Source organism: Aotus nancymaae, unplaced genomic scaffold, assembly GCF_030222135.1.
Source record: "Aotus nancymaae isolate 86718 unplaced genomic scaffold, 86718_ANA_hifiasm-v0.15.2.pri h1tg000059l, whole genome shotgun sequence".
In the NCBI taxonomy this organism is placed as follows: Eukaryota; Metazoa; Chordata; class Mammalia; order Primates; family Aotidae; genus Aotus; species Aotus nancymaae.
Window position 1 is genome coordinate 29,897,319 of NW_026988473.1, and position 21,489 is coordinate 29,918,807.

A 21,489-nucleotide genomic window follows, 5' to 3' on the forward strand; every position below is an offset into this window, starting at 1 on the left:
CAATTAAACCTCTTTCCTTTATAAATTACCCAAAACTGAAGTAACTTTGGAACTAGGTAATGGGCAGAGGTTGGAATAGTTTGAAGGGCTCAGAAGAAGACAGAAAGATGTGGGAAAGTTTGGAACATCCTAGAGACTTGTTGAGTAGCTTTGACCAATAAAGCCATTGTTGGCTGGAGCAATAAGGGAAGATCCTAAACTGGATCTTGAGAAGGACTTGAGTCGGATAGGCGAAGTATAGGATTAAAAGTGAACAGGGATAATGAACAGATTTGCTTAGGTAAAATAGTGCTTCAAACTAGGGTAAGACAAGAACAGAAAGTTTGAATGGCATCGATTGTCTTAATGGCATCGATTATCTGTAAGCTCTTCTGTTAGACGTAAGCACAAGAAAAAGGACTGGGTCTTTTTTCATATTCCTTGCACAGGATCTGGCACATAGGATATGCTCAACAAGTATTTGTTGACTGCCCCTGATGGGCTGGTTGGCTGGCTGGCTGACTGGCTAGTAGAAAACTTCAAAAATTAGCTCCAAGAGTTTTCTCTTTAGGTAATGATAAAATTGATGTTTTAGGAAAATTCAGCTGTGATTGGAGTATAGAATGTCAGATGTGATGGAGGAGAATCACATACAATTAGAAAGCTCTTGCAGATTTTAGGAGGCTGAGAGAGAAATGGACAAATGGGTCTGGTTGGAAATGGAAAAAAAATGATGCTTTTAAGAGTTACTGTGAAGAAAGAATAGCTGAGAGGTCTCCCTTACTTTACTGTATCTCAGGTCAGATTCCCTAGAAGCAGAGCCTGAGGTGAGGATTTTGGTGCAAGAGACTTGTCGAGGGAATACTCTCAGTTGAACCATGTTAAGGAGTGAGAGAAGGAGCCTAGAGCAGAGGAAGAAGCACAGCCAAGCCATGTGTTCACTGGAAATCTAGCCCGAGTCTGAAATGTGAAAGACACTAGAGAGCTGCCCCACTTTGAGGCAAGGGGACTGGCTACTATGTCCCAGAATCAGTCAATCGTTGGCTGTGGGCTATCTCCCTAGGTCAGAGGGAGGAGATCACAGCCTTGCAGGCATTTTCTGACTAGTTTTCTTTCAGTCAAAGGCAATTCTCAGAAGGGTGCAACTGTGCGATGGTCACAGACAGGACTCACAGCAGCTGGAGTTCGAGTGCACTAGCCTGGTAAAAGGCACCTTGGTGGTGCACCAACAGTGTCTACTACACTCAGCACTATAGTCGACCCTCTGTATCCATGGGCTCTGCATCTGTGTGTTCAACCAACTATGAATCAAAAATATTCAGGAAAAAAAGAGCTATAAAAAATAAAAATACAACAATAAAAACTAATACAAACAAAAATACGTATAACAACTATTTACTTAGCATTCACATTGTATTAGATAGTATAAATAATCTAGAGATGATTTAAAGTACACAGGGATGTGTGTAGGTTGTATACAAACACTACTACATTTTATACAAAGGACTTGAGCATCTACAGATTTTGGTATTCTAGGGGTCTTGAAACCAAGCCTCCATGGATACCCAGGGATAACTGTATTTTCTTCACATAGCACCAACCTGCTGAGAATCTTCCAACAGCTTCCATCACATCTGGAATAAAATCCAAATCCTTTATCTTGACCTGCACAATGTGGCTCCTTTCTGTCTTTTCGGCTTTAACCATATACACTCTCTCTGTATTCAAACTTTATTTTTCTTTCTTAAACATGCCAGGCCTATTCCCACTTGGAGCCTCTGTGCCTGGTTTTCACTCTGCCTGGAATACTTTTCCCCCAGATTTTCACAACTAACTTCTCATCACATGGGCCTCTCTGTTCAAACAGACCTTCCACTGTCAGTTTCTCAGCCAGAGGCTGTGAACTGCACAAGCAGCTCTGTCTTCCTTCCAGTTGTCACCCTAGTGCCTTGACATGTGGACACCCAATATATATTGTTGAATGAATAAGAAAATAGTTGGAGAGAAATGAATAAGCAGTATGGGTTCAAGGTCTAGTTGAGAGATTTGATAACTGTGAAAGAAGTGGAAACACTGACAGAAATAAGAACTGTGAAGGGTGAGTCAGTTTGTGCAGAAGGATATGAGATTTTGCTTTAGACGTTGAATTTGAGAGATATGGTAGAGGCAGAAGAGTGCAGTGATTAGGAACACAGCTTCTTGAACTAAATTCATATCCCAGTGCCACCACATCCCAGCTGTAAGATCTTGGTCAAGTTAATGCCTCTGTTCCTCAGTTTCCTCAACTGTAAATAAGGATAATAATATCACCTGTCTCATAAAGTTGTTCAGAGAACTAAATTAATATCTATAAATCATATAAATAGAGTCTGGCTATAGCATTATTTTTCATGGAATTTAAGGAGTTCTGCATGTAAAAGAGAAAGGTTAAGCTGGGGCTGAGACTAGAGTTGGGTGAGTGAAGCACCAATAGGACACAATTTGAGGAGGCACTCACTCTGAGGGTTGTGCGAGGGCCCTGCACAGCCTTCCTTAAAGTTTGCCTCAAGGACCTTCACTCCCCTCACCCTCGTCCTGGCCTTGGTCAAAGTAATCAAAGGGAAAACCCTTTATCAGCAAGATTCTCTAAATCTGGGCACCTGTAACATTTCCTCTCTCTAGCCTTAGTGGGAGTGGTTTCTTGCTCTTTCTAATCTCTGCGTTGCCTAACTGTCCTTTGGTTGCTTCTCACCCTTTTCTATCACTTACATAACTAATTCTCTGGAGTCAGTTCCCTCTGCTTAAATACTCTGAGTGGATTCTGTTTTCCTGATTGGACCATGACTGATGTAACAATTTGTATACTCCAGAGCTCCTTAATAACCAATAGGATTTCAGGGAGGTGAGGGAAGAAGCTAACATTTATGGAGTCACTTCAATATGTTAGGTAATTTTACATATAAGATATTTAATCCCTATCAGGTAGTGGAGTGATGCTCACTAGGTATTTTGTCAATGAGAAATCTGAGATTCAGGGAGGTATAATGCATCTAGTGTCACTAAGAAACAGCTAGTGTTCAAATGTAGTTTGAAGGTAGAGTTAATACCTCTTCACCATGCAAAGCTTCTAGGGGCATCCAGATTGTGGGTAAACGCCTGTTAAACTACAATAATTCATTCAGTTTTTTTCCCCCACTAAGAGATTTTTCTTTTTCCCTAGACGAATACTGACTGACGATGATTGGCACCTATAGGACCTCCTCCTCCTCTTTTTCTTTCTTCTTTTTTATTGAGGTCACATAACACAATTCACATAATGTAAAATTAATAATTTTAAAGTGAGTAATTTAGTAGCATTTTGTCACACTGTTACATAACATCTCTATCTAGTTCCAAAATATTTCCATCATTTCAAAATAAAGCCCATTACCCATTAAGCTTCTCTTCAATCCCCTCTCCTCCCTGCCACTGGCAACCATCAGTCTATGTTCTGTTTTTATAGATTTACCTATTCTGATATTTGACGTAAATGGAATCATACAATATGTCACCTTTTTTATGTCTGGCTTCTTTGATTTAGCACAATGTTTTCGAGGTTTGTCCATATTGTAGCAAGTATCAGTACTTCATTCTTTTTTTACGGCTGAATAATATTCCATTTATGTATATACATTGTACCACAATTTGTTTATCCATTCATCTATTGATGGATATTTGGTTACCACATGTTGGCTATTGTGAATAGTGCTCCTATGAACATGTGTGTAGATGTATTTACTTGAGTATCTGTTTTCAATTTTTTGGCTGTTTATGAACTCATTAACATAGCTCATTTTTCTGTTATAATTTCTAATTCCTATTATTTTCAGTTTACAAAATGAAAATACTAACAAATTTCTGTTAAAATGTTTTTTTCTTTTTTTGAAGTCTTATGTCTATAGTCTTATAATTTAGTTTTAATTTAATCTGCAAGTTTTGTTTATCTATCTGCCACGGTATATTTGTTTTTATATGTGTATATGTGTGTAGGTAACAGAGAGAGAAAGAGGGGGTGAAAGAATAGAGGGTTTTTTTTTGTTGTTGTTGTTGAACATTTAATATAGCCATTCTGAGACTTGAAGGCTATTCACAACCACTGGCTTGTTTTTTTTTAATCAATATTAGTAGATTTTATGTAAAATAACATTTCTAAGTCATAGAGGCCAAGCTTCTTTCAAGGTAAGTGCTAACAGAGAAAGATCTTTTGAAAATTTGAGCAAATTTCAATGCAAAATAGCAATAAATGCAGCTACTTTCAGTTATCTATAAATAAAATTATGTTTCTCTCAGAACAAATAAGAGCAGATGAGGGAGGGATCATTGTGTTTTTGTAATTTATGTAAGAAGAAAATATGATTAAAATAAATTGAATGCACAAATAAGTAACTCAGGTGCAAATTATTTATTTATGAAACAAAACCTCTTGAAAAGAGAATGCTGATAGCAACTTAGTATGCAATATAGTATGCAATATAAGAACTCCTGTTCTTACCCGTACATTTTCAAAGTCATACATAGTAATTTAGTTGCACTCCCGTTTATATTAGTGGGAATTTTGAAACTTAAATTTCTGCGCACAGCATTGAAAATGTATAGGTCAAGGTAAACTGTTAATGAAAAACTGTTACTCATTTTCAATCAAATAGTTTAAATCTCTCACCAAGGATGTCCTAGAAGGCACCTTCCTTATAGTCACAGAAGAAGAATTATAGTATAATGTTACTATTTGGAGGTCATCATCTTTAAAGCAACATGGATAAGAAATAATATTCAAGAGAAAATAAATGTTTCCCAATCCTAAAGACATTAAACATTCAGGACCTGTGTTGTTTTATAGTAAGCAGAGGACATTGGACCTTTTCAATGGTCCCTTTCAGCTGGGTGCATCTAATCAGTAATAGAGGCATGCTAAGGTGAATTTTAATTAGGACTAAATTGTGGTATTACTCTTTCATACCCTGAACATCTGTTCCCTTCAGAAATGATGATTTATGCAGGCTATCAGAGCAGACAGCTTGCTACAGCTTATGTCACGGTTAGTAGGAAGCTGGTGGTAGCATTTCAGAAAACCAGCATCTAAATGGAGACTGGACAGTGTATATTACACAGGTAATAGAAGGAGGGAAGTATGATGTGTCTATTTTTAATTTTGAAGCCAAATATTTATTTGACTTAAAAAAATTATCTTCTAGACCATCTGTCGTTAATGAAGAAAGTAACTTGGACAATGAATGGGTTGATGCTTCCTACTGATGTCAAAAGACGGAAAACCAAGCCTGTTCTTTCTATTAGAATGAAGAAACTTACGGAGAGAACCTCAGTCCGAATTCTGTTCTTTAAGAATGGCATGGGGCAGGATGGACATGAGATTACAGTGGGAAAAGAAACAATGAAAAAGGTAATGTTGTATTAAGTATTGAACTATGAATTCAATTTCAAAGTTTTGTGGCTTTTGAAATGTGTTGTTTTTTTCTTTCTAAATATCAATGTCAACAAACACCTGAAATATTAGAAGATATTATATAGAGCTAAAAAATCATATATAAACCTGTTCATAAGTCTACTTATTGCACTATTACCATAAATTACCTTAGTAAAGAAATAGTATTTCAGGAAATTATTTGGGTAACATAGTTGGCCATTTACCTAGTTAAAATGTTGTGTTTCTACTAGAGAAAACATTCTAATTAGTTAAAATATTTTATAAGCTGGTTAGATTGAAGCCAGTCCAACCTAACTTCCAGTCTCAAATCTGCCTCTTTTCATTTAGAATAGTAGTAAGACCTAAAAGCATCGTTGCTCCTCTAAAGAATTAGCAAAACCCCAAATCACTAAAATGCAGTTTGAAAGTATTCATATAAGTTTTTAAAAATAAATCTAAGGGAACTAAGAGAAATTATGAAACAATCAAGCAAACTTTAAAAAACAAAATTTAAAGTATTACTTGTCATACAAATGCATGATTTTTAGAAGGTACTTGTACTTCCTAGAACATCTTTGATATGAAAAAAATACAGAGGAGCTAATGGGAATTTGAAACACACACAAATTTTTATACAGATAAGGATTTTTCAACCAATTTTAAAGCAACCTAATAATAATATAGTAATTGAAATGTCTTAAGAATGTATGAGAGACAGTAAAACATAACCAAATGCCTAGACTTGAATCGTGGCTTCACCATTCACTAGCTATGAGAACTTGGAAACTTTTGTTTCCCTGAGCCTCAGTTTCTTCATGTACAAAGTGGAGATAACAGTAGTCCCTACTTCATAGAGTTGCTGCGAGGATTTAAAGTGATATTATGCATGGAGTACAATGCCTGGCACCCATTAAATCTTTTCTTTTCCTTTTATACTCTTAATTTCTGGGTTACATGTGCAGATCTTGTAAGATTGTTACATAGGTATACACATGCCATGGTGGCTTGCTGCCTCCATCCCCCCTTCACCTACGTTAGGTATTTCTCCTAATGTTGTCCCTCCCCAACCTCCCCACCCCCTGCTATCACTCCCCTAGCCTCCCACCCTCCAACAGACCCCAGTGTGTGATGTTCCCCTCCCTGTATCCGTGTGTTCTCATTGTTCAGCATCTACCTATCAGTGAGAACATGTGGTGTTTGATATTCTGTCCTTGTGTCAGTTCGCTGAGAATGATGGTTTCCAGATTCATCCATGTCCCTGCAAAGGACATGAACTCATCCTTTTTTATGGTTGCATAGTATTCCATGGTGCACATGTGCCACATTTTCTTTATCCAGTCTATCCTTGATGGGCATTTGGGTTGGTTCCAGGTCTTTGCTATTGTAAACATTGCCACAATGAACATACGTATGCATGTGTCTTTATAATAGAACGATTTATAATCCTTTGGCTATATACCCAGTAATGGGATTGCTGGGTCAAATGGTATGTCTATTTCTAGATTCTTGAGGAATTGTCACACTGTCTTCCACAAGGGTTGAACTAATTTACACTTCCACCAACAGTGTAAAAGTGTTCCTGTTTCTCCATATCCTCTCCAGCATCTGTTGTCTCCAGATTTTTTAATGGTTGCCATTCTAACTGGCATGAGATGGTATCTCAATGTGGTTTTGATTTGCATTTCTCTAATGACCAGTGATGATGAGCATTTTTTCACATTTGTTGGCCACATAAATGTCTTCTTTTGAAAAGTGCCTGTTCATATCCTTCACTCACTTTTTGATGGGGTTGTTTATTTTTTTCTTGTAAATTTGTTTTAGTTCTTTGTAGATTCTAGATATTCCCTTTGTCACATGGGTAGATTGCAAAATTTTTTTCCCATTGTGTTGGTTGCCAGTTCACTCTAATAGTTGTTTCTTTTCTTGTGCAGAAGCTCTGGAGTTTAATTAGATCCCATTTGTCTATTTTGGCTTTTGTTGCCATTGCTTTTGGTGTTTCAGTCATGAAGTCCTTGCCTATGCCTATGTCCTAAATGGTTTTGCGTCTGTTTTCTTCTAAGGGTTTTACTGTGTTAGGTCTTATGTTTAAATCTTTAATCCATCTGGAGTTAATTTTTGTATGAGTTGTAAGGAATGGGTCCAGTTTCAGCTTTCTGCCTATGGTTAGCCAGTTATCCCAACACCATTTATTAAATGGGGAATCCTTTCCCCATTGCTTGTTTTTGTCAGGTTTGTCAAAGATCGGATGGTTGTAGATGTGTGGTGTTGCCTCCAAGGCATGTGTTCTGTTCCATTGGTCTATATCTCTGTTTTGGTACTAGTACCATGCTGTTTTGATTACTGTAGCTTTATAGTATAGTTTGAAGTCAGGTAGTGTGATGTCTCCAGCTTTGCTCTTTTTGCTTAGGATTGTCTTGGCTATGCAGGCTCTCTTTTGGTTCCATATGAAGTTTAAAGTGGGTTCTTCTATTTCTGTGAAGAAGGTCAGTGGTAGCTTGATGGGGATAGTGTTGAATCTATAAATTACTTTGGGCAGTATAGTCATTTTCACAATATTGATTCTTCCTAACCATGAGCATGGAATGTTTTTCCCTCTGTGTTCCCTCTTATCTCCTTGAGCAGTGGTTTTGTAGTTCTCCTTTAAGAGGTCCTTCATGTCCTTTGTTAGTTGTATTTCTAGGTATTTTATTCTCTTTGTAGCAATTGTGAATGGGAGTTAGCTCATGATTTGGCTCTCTTTTTGTCTGTTATTGGTGTATAGGAATGCTTGTGATTTTTGCACATTGATTTTTTTATCCTGAGACTTTGCTGAAGTTGCTTATCATCTTAAGGAGATTTTGGGCTGAGATGCTATGTCATCTGCAAATAGGGACAATTTGACTTCCTCTTTTCCTAATTGAATACCCTTCATTTCCTTTTCTTGCATGATTGCTCTGGCTATAACTTCCAATATTATGTTGAAAAGAAATGGTGAGAAAGGGCACCCTTGTCTAGTGCCAGTTTTCAAAGGGAATGCTTCCAGTTTTTGTCCATTCAGTATAATATTGGCTGTGGGTTTGTCATAACTTTTATTATTTTGAGATACATTCCATCAATACCTAGTTTATTGAGAGTTTTTAGCCTAAAGGGCTGTTGAATTTTGTCGAAGACTTTCTCTGCATCTGTTGAGATAATCATGTGGTTTTTGTCTTTGGTTCTGTTTATGTGATGGATTACATTTATAGATTTGCATATTTTGACCCAGTCTTGCATCCCCAGCATGAAGCCTACTTGATTATGATGGATAATCTTTTTGATGTGTTGTTACATTCGGTTTGCCAGTATTTTATTGAAGATTTTTGCATCAATGTTCATCATGGATATTGGCCTGAAATTTTCTTTTTTAGTTGTGTCTCTGCCAGATTTTGGTATCAGGATGATGTTGGTCTCATAAAATGAATTAGGGAGTATTCCTTTTTTTAGTATATTGTTTGGAATAGTTTCAGAAGGAGGGGTACCAGCTCCTCTTTGTATATCTGGTAGAATTTTTCTGTGAACCTGGACCTTTTTGTGGTTGGTAGGCTATTAATTGCTGTCTCAACTTCAGACCTTGTTATTAGTCTATTCAGGGATTCAACTTCTTCCTGGTTTAGTCTTGGGAGGGTGTAAATGTCCAGGAATTTATCCATTTCTTCTAGATTTACTGGTTTATGTGCATAGAGTTGTTTGTAGTAATCTCTGATAGTAGTTTGTATTTCTGTGGAATGGGTGGTGATATCCCCTTTACCATTTTTCATTGCATCTATTTGATTCTTCTCTCTTTGCTTTTTTATTAATCTGGCTAGTGGTCTATCTATTTTGATGATCCTTTCAAAAAACCAGCTCCTGGATTTATTGATGTTTTGAAGGGATTTTTGTGTCTCTATCTCCTTCAGTTCTGCTCTGATCTTAGTTATTTCTTGTTTTCTGCTAGCTTTTGAAATTGTTTGGTCTTGCTCTTCTAGTTTTTTTTAATTTTGACAATAGGAAGTTGATTTTAGAACTTTCTTCGCTTCTCATGTGGGCATTTAGTGCTATAAATTTCCCTCTAGACACTGCTTTAAATGTGTCCCAGTGATTCTTATACGTTGTGTCCACATTCTTGTTGGTTTCGAAGAACAGCTTTGTTTCTGCCTTCATTTCATTATTTATCCAGTGGTCATTCAGGAGCAGGTTGTTCAGTTTCCATGTAGTTTTGCGGTTTTGAGTGAGTTTCTTAATCCTGAGTTCTAATTTGATTGTACTGTAGTCTGAGATACTGGTTGTTATGATTTCCGTTTTCTTTGTATTTGCTGAGGAGTGATTTACTTCCAATATGTGGTAAATTTTAGAGTAAGTGTGATGTGGTGCTGAGAAGAATGTATATTCTGTGGATTTGGGGTGAAGAGTTCTGTAGATGTCTATTGGGTTTGCTTGGTCCAGATCTGAGTTCATGTCCTGGATATCCTTGTTAATTTTCTGTCTCATTGATCTGACTAATACTGACAGTGGAGTGTTAAAGTCTCCCACTATTATTGTGTGGGAGTCTAAGTCTCTTTGTAGGTCATTAAGAACTTGCTTTATGTATCTGGGTGCTCCTGTATTGGGTGCGTATATATTTAGGATCATTTGCTCTTCTTGGTGCATTGATCCCTTTACCATTATGTAATGCCCTTCTTTGTCTCTTTTGATCTTTGTTGGTTTAAAGTCTGTTTTATCAGAGACTAGGATTGCAACCCCTGCTTTTTTTTTGCTCTCCATTTGCTTGGTAAATCTCCATCTCTTTATTTTGAGTCTGTGTGTGTCTTTTCACATGAGATGGGTCTGCAGAATACAGCACACTGATGGGTCTTGACTTTTTATCCAATTTGCCAGTCTGTGTCTTTTGATTGGGGCATTTAGCCCCTTTACATTTAAGGTTAATATTGTTATGTGTGAATTTGATCCTGCCATTTTGATGCTAGCTGGTTGTTTTGCCCATTAGTTGACACAGATTCTTCATTGTGTCAATGGTCTTTATCATTTGGTACATTTTTTGGAGTGGCTGCTACTGGTTGTTCCTTTCCATGTTTAGTGCTTCCTTCAGGAGCTCTTGCAAAGGCAGGCCTGGTGGTTGTGAAATCTCTCAGCAATTGCTTGTCCATAAAGGATTTTATTTCTCCTTCACTTATGAAGCTTAGTTTGGCTGGATATGAAATTCTGGGTTGAAAGTTCTTTTCTTTAAGGATGTTGAATATTGGCCCCCACTCTCTTCTGGCTTGTAGGGTTTCTGCTGAGAAATCCGCTGTGAGTCTGATGGGCTTCCCTTCATGGGTAACCCGACCTTTCTCTCTGGCTGCCCTTAGTATTTTTTCCTTCATTTCAACCCTGGTGAATCTGATGATTGTGTGCCTTAGGGTGCTCTTCTTGAGGAATATCTTTGTGGTGTTCTCTGTATTTCCTGTATTTGAATATTGGCCTGCCTTGCTAGGTTGGGGAAGTTGTCCTGAATAATATTCTAAAGAGTGTTTTCCAGCTTGGATCCATTCTCTCCGTCACGTTCAGGTATACCTATCAAACATAGATTAGGTCTTTTCACATAATCCCATATTTCTTGGAGGCTTTGTTCATTTCTTTTCACTCTTTTTTCTCTAATCTTGCCTTCTCGTTTTATTTCATTGAGCTGATCTTCAATCTCTGATATCTTTTCTTCTTCTTGATTGATTTGATTATTGAAACTTGTGTACACTTCACGAAGTTCTCATGCTATGTTTTTTAGCTCCGTCAAGTCATTTATGCTCTTCTCTAAGATGGTTATTCTGAGCAGCCATTTTGACTGGCACCTGTGACAGAGTCACCCATACACCTGCGAGAGAGGGGGCTGAAGGTTGGGAGCCTGGTGACTCGGTTGGAAATGCAAAGATCACTTGCCTTCTGCATTGCTCTCACTGGGAACTGCGCTGTGGAGCTGTTCCTATTTGGCCATCTTTGAGTTGAACCCCATTAAATCTTTTCTAGTCTCATCTTTGGGACTCGTAATATACACCTAACACAAATTATTTTTCTTTCTAATGGAAAATTTTTATTATTAAATCGAGATAATTTTGTTATATAAGACTTTTTCAAATTGAATGTTGCTTGAAACAGGTGAATAGTTCACTAGATATTGGAAATTTTAATCAAAATATCTACTTCACTATTTATTTTTGTGGTTGTTTTACAACCACAACTGGTTAAGAGCATTTATTGAGGAGCTGGGAAACTTGAGTTTTATTTCCTTCTTATCTATAGATTTGGATTATGAGTAAAACAAGGGATATTACAAAACCGAGCAAATTGCTAAGGCAAGTTATAACATCTTCCCTGGAGATTTTGAAAAAATAGAGAAGATGGATGTATCTCTTAGACTGTTAAAATGCAGTCATTCTTGGAGATAGAAGCTAGATTAGATAACCTCTTGAGTGCACTTCAGTTCAATCTCTGTAATTCTATACCTTGGTGGTAAAATTGGAGTAATAGTCACTTTTACAGATTATATGTTCTTAGATGAAAGGTTGAGTATAAATAAAAATGTCTCTGCTATTTTGCTTTTTGTCTCTAGAGAGCAATTTATTTAAAACTGGATGATCAAGGAAGTCTTTAGCTTACTTTTTTCTTTTACGATTTATAGAATTTAAAGCATTTTCACAAATGCATGATAGAACTCATGATAGAACATGATTTAGTAACAAATGTATTTGTAAATATTTACATCAGTATCACATTTAAGAACGAGGTAGAGGAGAGAAGGCAACAAAATGATGATCTTGGGTGTCAATAAGAACTTTTTAGAAGGGAAAAATAAGACTTGCTAATTATTTTGTAAATAAAATTTAAATTTTGAAAGTGTTGTTGATAATCATAGGATAATGCTCTATTTATACATTAAACACCAAATCAGTAATAGAAATAGGGAAGTGGCATAGTCTTAAGAGAAAAACAAATTATTTTCTCTTTTATGGTAAAATATTAGGAATGTTAGCTATTTTTAGATTACTACTAATAATATAAAACTGAAGTAGAATGTAAAGGATTCTAATATGGTGAAGTTTATTGCAGTGGGATAAAAAGAGAATTATTGAGGATGGGTGGTACAATAAAGTAATTAAAGCATAAAAGTCCTCTATGAGCACAGAATTGAGTCCAGGGGAGATGACTATATTCTAATTATAAGTAGAAAGTCAAAAGAAAATCCATTTATTTACTTTAGGAAGTAATTAAGAAGTTTGAAATGAGGTCCAAAATGGTATATTTCTTTACTAAACTCTGGAATACCAGAACCATAGCACATCTCTTTGTGATTTGAATCTGATGATTTTATAATTACTTGATATGGTTTCAGTAAGCACTCTGCACATGCTACTATAGGATACAGGCTAAACATACATATCCTTGGGTTGAAAAGGTATTTAGAAAAATTTGTGGGCATAAGATGCCAAATTAATGCGAAATGAAATATGGCTACTATGGATGCACAACTTTGAGGTTGGCATCATGGTGATTAAGTTTTTTCCAGTAGTTAATAATTATATCTTACTCATTTGGTTTTTTTGCTTGTTTTGCTACTATCACCAATAGCATGAAATTACAGTGGTGAAGAAAATAATGAAAAAGATAATGAAATTAATGAAACAATTAAAAAAATTGCTGTCCTCTTGCTCCAATTTGAACTGGTTGTTTCCTGTGATCTCTATCCTGGGATCTCTCTTCACTATCAACATGGGAATTACTGTTCTCTCTCTCCTGTGTTGGATTTCTTTTTCCTGGTTTCCTAGTTTTCCTGTACCTCATTTACTCTATTGTGTGCGTATTCCAGTGGTTTTCCAAAATAGAAGACGGATAGTGAATTTTTTTAAATTGTGAGAAATATTTTTTTCTACCAAATATTGAAAGTATTGCCCCATTGATTTTTGTTTCCAGTGTTGTTGTTGAGAAGTCTGATATACTGATTCATCATCCTTTGTAGGCGACACAAAAGATGAAAACATTTAGAACTATCTCTTTATTGACAGTGTTCAAATTTTTTTTCAGGATGTGCTGGATACTCATGCTGTCTTTTCTGTTTGAAAAGTCTCATCCTTTTCTTTTGAGATGTTCTGTTGAATTATATATATTTTTGACAATATCCTTTTACTGTATTTTTTCTATTATGATTTTATGGAACTCCTACTTTTATATGTTGAATCTTATGAACTGAACTTCTAATTTTCTTATCTGGGAGATTTGCTTATCTTTACCTCCCAACCCAATAAATCTTTTGCTGCTTCCTGTACAGTCTGTGTTTTCTCTAAGTACTTGGTTTTTGTTTGTTTGTTTTGAGGTTTTTGTTTTATTTGGTTTTGGTCTTTAATGTTACAGACTTACTTTAAATATGAGTTACTCCTCCATCAATATTTAAAAGTGAAGAACTGAAAAGCTGGTTGAAAAGCTGTGAGCAGGGTTGGGCATGGTGGCTCAGGTCTGTAATCCCAGCACTTTGGGAGGCGGAGGCGGAGACGGGTGGATCATGAGGTCAACAGATGAAGACCATCCTGACCAACATGGTGAAACCTGTGTCCACTAAAAATACGAAAATTAGCTGGACGTGGTTGCTTGTGCCTGTAGTCCCAGCTACTCAGGAGGCTGAGGCAGGAGAATTGCTTGAACGTGGGAGGCGGAGGTTGCAGTGAGCCAAGATTGGGCCCCTTTACTCCAGCCTGGCAACAGAGTGAGACTCTGTCAGAAAAAGAAAAAGAAAAGAAAGGAAAAGAAAAGAAAAGAGAAGAAAAGAAAGAAAAGGTGATCATAGGTTTGTCTTATTTTATTGACAGATGGATTTCATTGGAGAGTATTTTGACTAGGCTTCTTCTTTCAATGGGGTTGGGTTCCTAAGTGTCAGTGTCTTTTCTCTGGAGTTAGTCAATTTCACCAAAGCAAATATGCCAATGTGAGCAATCTAGTAGCCAAGTGGAGAAGGGAGCTAAGAGTTTCACTTTCAATATGTAGACTTTCATTTAATTCTCCTCTTTTCAGTAAGCTGCCTTCACTCTGAGCTCTGCCTGGTGTCTCCAATTCCCAGTTCCTCTGGTTTAATCTCTCCAGAGAACAAATCTTCTGTCTTCTCTTCTGATAGCAAAAGTATAGTTGCTTGACTGATTGGTGTGAGGGAAGGGTTCTGGAGGTTTATCTATTTTGTATCTAGTCAACCTGTTTTCAGCCCTACTTTTAGAGGTACCTGATGTCTCAAATTTCTGAGCCTTTCTGGGGTTCTGCAATACAAGTAAAATTTACTTTTACTAGTTTAAGTTTTGACTTTTCTGGTCTGCTAAATCATTTATCACTTAATTACCTTTTCATCTTTCTGGTTCTCTTTTTTTGAAAATAATTATTAAGTGTCAATCTTTTATTTAATATTGATAATAATTGATCAATAATTAATTACTGATTTTTATAGATAATGAATAATTCTGATATTTTCTTACTATCCCAGTTGATTGTTTTGCCCAGTTTCTTGGGGTTTATACAGCATAATTTGGCAAATAGAGTGTTAGCTTACTTCAACAAAAACAGAATACTTCCTCTGTCACTTGGAGGCATCATATACTGACTGCAGGCAAAAGGCCTGCAGTTTTTCTCAAACTGCAGAACACTTGCATCAGAATTGTCTGGCTTTTCTGTTCAAAATTCAGACTCCTAGGACCCACTTCAAGCCTATTGAGTTAAGAATTCTTGAGTGTGGGTCCTGGGAATCTGAATTTCAACAAATGTCTCCAAATGATTTCTAGCCACTCTAAAGTTTGATAGTTCTTGTTCCATTGTTATAAAACTTCAAACTTACTAATTGGTAGAACTTTTCATAGACTTCCCTTTTGCTTGTTCTCCTATACTTCTTATGTGATTTAAGAGAAAACAATAACTTGTTAGAATAAAAAGACGTTGGGGGAAATTAGATAACTAGTTGTTAGATTAGAATGAATGAAGGGAGTTCAGACGTCAGGAAGTAGAAAACATCTACAAGTTGACAGAAGGGGAGTCGTTATGTGTAGCAAGTCTAGGTTAAGAAAAAAATACTCCCTTTATATTTATATGTAAACATATTTCATTGTAATTACTTTTTCCTGTTATTACTGAAAAAACATATGAGTACTGAGGGAATTGCTCCTATATGAATGTCAAGGTATAAATAAGCAATAAACTTTATCCGATGCCTTTAAGCCAGGATAAATTTATATTTCTATGTTGTTTACCATTTATTAATTTAAAAAATAACTTAGTAAGCTTAAACAAAAAAATTAATAAAAATTTCAAGCTTAAGAAAGATCTAATTCAATTGAAATAACACAATATAGGAGAGATCCAAGATGGCCGACTAGCAGCAGCTCAGGATTGCAGCTCCCAGTGAAAGTGCAGAGAGTGAGTGGATGCCACACTCCCAGATGAATTTTTGTTGCCCACGGACTGGGAGATTCCCAGCGGAGGAGCCCCACGGGTCACCAGCGTGACTCTTTTGGCTGGCACGGCTGTTTTGCTGGCACTCCGGCGTGGCGGTTCTCAGTGCAGAGTATACGGGACTGGGTGCTCTTTTGGTTGGCGTTTGGAGCTCCAGGATGGCAGAGTCACCCATTCAGCTGATTGAAAGGGGGACTGAGACGGGGAGCCAGACTGGGAGATTCCCGGGCAGAAAAGCGCCACGAATCTCAACGCCGCTGTTTCAGCTGGCTCAGTGGGTCACCGCAAGGGAAATTACACACATTCCAGTGCCCTTTCAACAGATGACTGGAACACCTCGGAGAGAATTGATCGTTTAACTAAAAAAAAAAAAAAGGCTCTGAGACAGGGAGCCAGGTGATCAGGCTCAGCTGGTCTCACCCCCACAAAAAAAACAGCAATTGGAAATGCTGAGGATTGAGAGTTTCACAGCAAGCACAGCTGAACCCAGGAAGGTCCAGCTCTGTGGGGGAGGGGCTTCCACCGAAGGAAAACTAAGAAACAGACAAAACTTCATTACCAACAAGCTGGACGTCCACTCAGAGACCCAATCTGAAAGTCAGCAATTACAAAGACGACAGGTGGATAAATCCACAAAGATGGGAAGACACCAGCGCAAAAAGGATGAAAACACCCAAAATCAGAATGCCTCTCCTCCTACAGGGGATCGCAGCTCCTCATCAGCAGTGGAACAAGTCCTGATGGAGAATAAGTGTGATGAATTGACAGAATCAGGCTTCAGAAGGTGGATAATAAGAAACTTCTGTGAGCTAAAAAAACATGTTCTAACCCAATGCAAAGAAACTAAGAACCTTGAAAAAAGGTTTGACGAAATGCTAACGAGAATAGACAATTTAGAGAGGAATATAAGTGAATTAATGGAGCTGAAAAACACAATACGAGAACTTCTTGAAGTATGCACAAGTTTTAACAGTCGAGTTGATCAAGTAGAAGAAAGGATATCAGAGGTCAAAGACCAACTCAATGAAATAAAACGAGAAGACAAGATTAGAGAAAAAAAGGGTAAAAAGGAATGAGCAAAGTCTCCAAGAAATATGGGACTATGTGAAAAGACCTAATCTACATTTGATAAGTGTACCTGAATGTGACGAAGAGAAGGAATCCAAGCTGGAAAATATTCTTCAGGAATTTTTCAGGAATATATCCAGGAAAATTTTCCCAACCTAGCAAGACAGGACAATACTCAACTCCAGGTAATACAGAGAACACCACAAAGATATTCCTCAAGAAGAGCAACCCCACAGCACATAATCGTTAGATTCACCAGGGTTGAAATGAAGGAGAAAATACTAAGGGCAGCCAGAGAGAAAGGTCAGGTTACCCACAAAGGGAAGCCTATGAGACTCACAGCAGATCTCTCAGCAGAAACCCTACAAGCCAGAAGAGAGTGGGGGCCAATATTCAACATCCTTAAAGAAAAGAATTTTCAACCCAGAATTTCATAAATCCAGCCAAACTAAGGTTCATAAGTGAAGGAAAAATAAAATTTTTTGTGAACAAGCAAGTACTCAGAGATTTCATCACCACCAGGCCTGCTTTACAACAGCTTCTGAAAGAGGCACTACACATAGAAAGGAACAACCAGTATCAGCCATTCCAAAAACATACCAAAAGGTATAAAGCATCACCATAATGAAGAATCTACGTCAATTAATGGGCAAAACAGCCAGCTAGCATTAAATGGCAGTATTAAACTCAGATATATCAATATTAATCCTAAATTTAAATGGACTAAGTGCCCCAATCAAAAGACACAGACAGGCAAATTGTATAAAAAGCCAAAACCCATCAGTATGCTGCATCCAGACCCATCTCACATGCAAGGATACACAAAGACTCAAAACAAAGGAATGGAGGAAGATTTACCAACTAAATGGAGAGAGAGAGAGAAAAAAAGCAGGAGTTGAAATTCTTTTCTCTGATAAAATAGACTTTAAAGCAACAAAGACCAAAAGAGACAAAGAAGAACATTACATAATGGTAAAAGGATCAATGCAACAAGAAGAGCTAACGATCCTAAATATATATGCACCCAGTACAGGAGCACCCAGATACATAAGGCAAGTTCTTAATGACTTACAAACAGACTTAGACTCCCACACAATAAGAGTGGGAGACTTTAACACCACATTATCAATAATAGATCAACGAGATAGAAAATTAACAAGGATATCCAGGACTTGAACTCAGACCTGGAACAAGTAAACTTAATAAACATTTACAGAACTCTCCACCCCAAATCCACAAAACATACATTTTTCTCAGTATCACATCATCACACCTATTCTAAAAGTGACCACATAGTTGGAAGTAAATCACTCCTCAGCATTTGCATAGAATTTCACAGGTTTAAATGAAATATTGGTTGGCTCCTTGTTTGTTATTTTCCTCCCTTATTCCTTCCTGTCTTCATTGTTAAGCACAGTCATTGGCATAAAAGAGGTTTTTAATACCTATTTTTAGACTGCATTCTAGCCTTGGCAATAGAGCAAGATTCTCATTCTCTCTCCCTCTTTCTCTTCCTTTTTTTCTCTCTTTTATTCTTTTTTCCTTCTTTTTCTCTTTCTTTCTTTCCTGTTTTCTTTCTTTTTTTCTTTTTAAAGAGAAAAAAGATATTCCACAAATTCCAAAAATTCCAATCTTTCTTTTTTCTCTTTCAAAAGAAAAAAAGAAATAACACAATATAATGGTATAATTATGGAATGTTGACACACAAATTTGTAACTATAGCAGCAGAGATTTTCCCAATAGTGTGGGTAAAATAATTTAGAGAATATCTTAAGAGATTCAAAAAGGAGTACCTGGGGTAGCAAAATTTGATTAAGGATGCTCAACATGGATTCCAACAAAGGAGCTTCTTTAAAGAGCTTTTTATGAAATATGAGGAAAAGTCCATTGCTACTATTTGATATTATTGTTATTTAAAATTAGTGTAGTTTTTTAAGCCAGAGACTAATATCTGATTAAAAACACAAAAGCAGATTTAAAAAAATATGGAATTTGATAATATATGGTTTATTCTCAAGAGGCTATGAATAGCCAGTTGTCTTCTCATTATTTAATGTGAATTTCAAGGATTATACAGTTAAGTTATTTTAGAATATTATAATCATTTATAGTCAGAATTTTTTTCTTAAATGAAATCCTAAAAAAAGGCAAAAGAATAAAGCGTGTATTTAGTGGAAATAAAACCAAATGAGAATTATCAATCTTAACATTCATTTACTTTACTTATGGTAGTTCAAGATAGTCCTTAATATTATTTGGGGCAGTTAAGGCATAAACATATTAAATTTGAAAAGGTAAAATGTATTTCTGGTTTTTTATTAAAATTGTTTTATAGTTTTTATATGTACATTTTGTATTTTAATATATTTTAATTGTTAAGAACATATTACAAGAATGATTACATTGAAGCATCTATTAGATTAATGTCCATGCACACTTGATCATTAAAGTATCTTTGATGAACTTTATTGAGTTTCTGGACATTAGAATCACAGGATTTTATGAAGTCATCTAGCTAAGCTACTCAAAAAACTGAAACTTAGACAAGCTAACTGCCATATCCAAAGTGGATCAAGTGAAATAGCTAGTACTGTAATTCTTTTTTTTATTTTAAGAGAAATATTAGTTATTATTTAAAACGTCCCTTAATATTGCTTTTTCTTAAATTTTAATTTCTAATGTGTTGTCTCTTACAAATTATTTAATATAATCATTAAAAATAAAAACATAAGACATCTCTTTCTAGTTGGAGTAATTAGTATCAGACTAGTCAATCCATTCTAAACAACTGAAAAACTGGACAAAATATATGACAACTATTTTTAGGTATTAGACAACAGGAAGTATCAGCTGTAATGCCTAAGAGCAGGGTAAAAGTTGAAGGGCGTCCTAAAGTTCACTATGTCTTTGTAACTGGAGGCAGTTTATAGATCATAGTGGAAAGAGAGGGAGGGAATGAGAAGGGGAAGAGGGGGTGAAAAAGAGAGAGAGGTAGAGAGAGAGAGGGGGGGAAGGAGGAGAGGGGAAGAGAGGGGAGGCGAGGGGAAGAGAGGAGGAGAGGAGAGGAGAGGAAAAGGGAGGAGAAGGGAAGAATCTAAGAAAAACACAGTGGTTCCCCATAAACTGAAGAGAAAGACATCAAAGTTCTAGGTGGCTGAAATTTGCAGAGCAATACCATTAGAGGGAGCTATTTGTAGAATAGTTCTCAAATTTTGTGTAAGCATCGCCTCATGTCTTTGGCTGAATATTAAGTTGCTTATGCATAGGGTGAACTCCACAAGGCCTGACACAAACAACTGCCAGGAAAAAAAACAACTAATCAGTATGTATAAGGGAAACAAGTATGGGAGTATGTGCAGGGTAAGGAGACATTTGCATTAAGACCAGTTGGACAGGAGAGGTCTTATTGAACTTGTTAGAAAATTTCTAATGTGCCCCCTCTTAAAAATGATTTAACACAATCAATAAAAATAAAAACATAAGACATCTGTTTCCATTTGGAATAATTAGTATCAGATTGATGAAGATTCCAGAAAAAGTGATTTATATCCGGAAGAAAAGTCAATCAATAGAAACAGACCACAAAAGAGAGTTAATAGAAAAAGACATTTAAACAGCTATTATAAATATGCTCATGTAATTCAAGAAAAATATTCCCAGCACTTTGGGAGGCCGAGGCCGGTGGATCACGAGGTCAAAAGATTGAGACCATCCTGGTCAACATGGTGAAACCCCGTCTCTACTAAAAATACAAAAAATTAGCTGGGCATGGTGGTGCATGCCTGTAATCCCAGCTACTCAGGAGGCTGAGGCAGGAGAATTGCCTGAACCCAGGAGGCAGAGGTTGCGGTAGCCGAGATCACACCATTGCACTCCAGCCTGGGTAATAAGAGCTAAACTCTGTCTCAAAAAAAAAAAAAAAAAGAAAAGAAAAGAAAAATATGAATATAATGTGAAGAGAACTGGAAACTTCTTAAAATAGAACCAGTGGGACTTCTAGTTCTAAAAAATACAATATCTCAACTGCAAAAATCAAAAAACAAACAACAACAACAACAAAAACTGAGTGGGTTTAACAGCAGGTTAGATATTAGAGAAAAAAGATCAATTAACTTCATGACAGACCATTAAAGCTATCCAAATTGCAGTGTAGAGAAGCAAAAGGAAAAGGCCGGAAATGAGGACTGAGTGTCAGTAACTTGTGAGATATCAATCACTCTAACAGATGTATAATTGGAGCCCTAGAAAGACTGAGAAGGATGTGAATATTTGAGATAATAGTGGCCAGAATTTTTCCTGAGTTCATGGAGAACAACCCACATATCTAAAAAGCTCAATGAACCTCTAGTAGGAAGATAACCAGATTAAAGACATAAATCACATTGCTGTAAACAATGATAAAGAGAAAAGCTTAAAAGCAACCAGAGGGGAGGAAACACATTAATTACAGGGATACAGATGTAAGAATAAAAGCTGACATCTCTTCAGAAATAATGCAAGACAGAAGATAGCAGATCTTCTGTGGAGAGAAATAATATGTTTAAAGTGCTGAAAGAAAA

At 36.5% G+C, this 21,489-nt stretch overlaps 1 protein-coding gene across 1 annotated transcript in view; it reads left to right on the plus strand.

Moving 5' to 3' along the window:
* Positions 1 to 21,489, plus strand: part of DCDC1 (doublecortin domain containing 1) — a 498,476-nt gene that overhangs the window by 58,022 nt on the left and 418,965 nt on the right. The window contains exon 6 of the mRNA XM_064365537.1: positions 5,190 to 5,395. Coding sequence (XP_064221607.1) covers positions 5,190 to 5,395 — 206 coding nt within the window. The remainder of the gene's footprint in view (positions 1 to 5,189; positions 5,396 to 21,489) is intronic.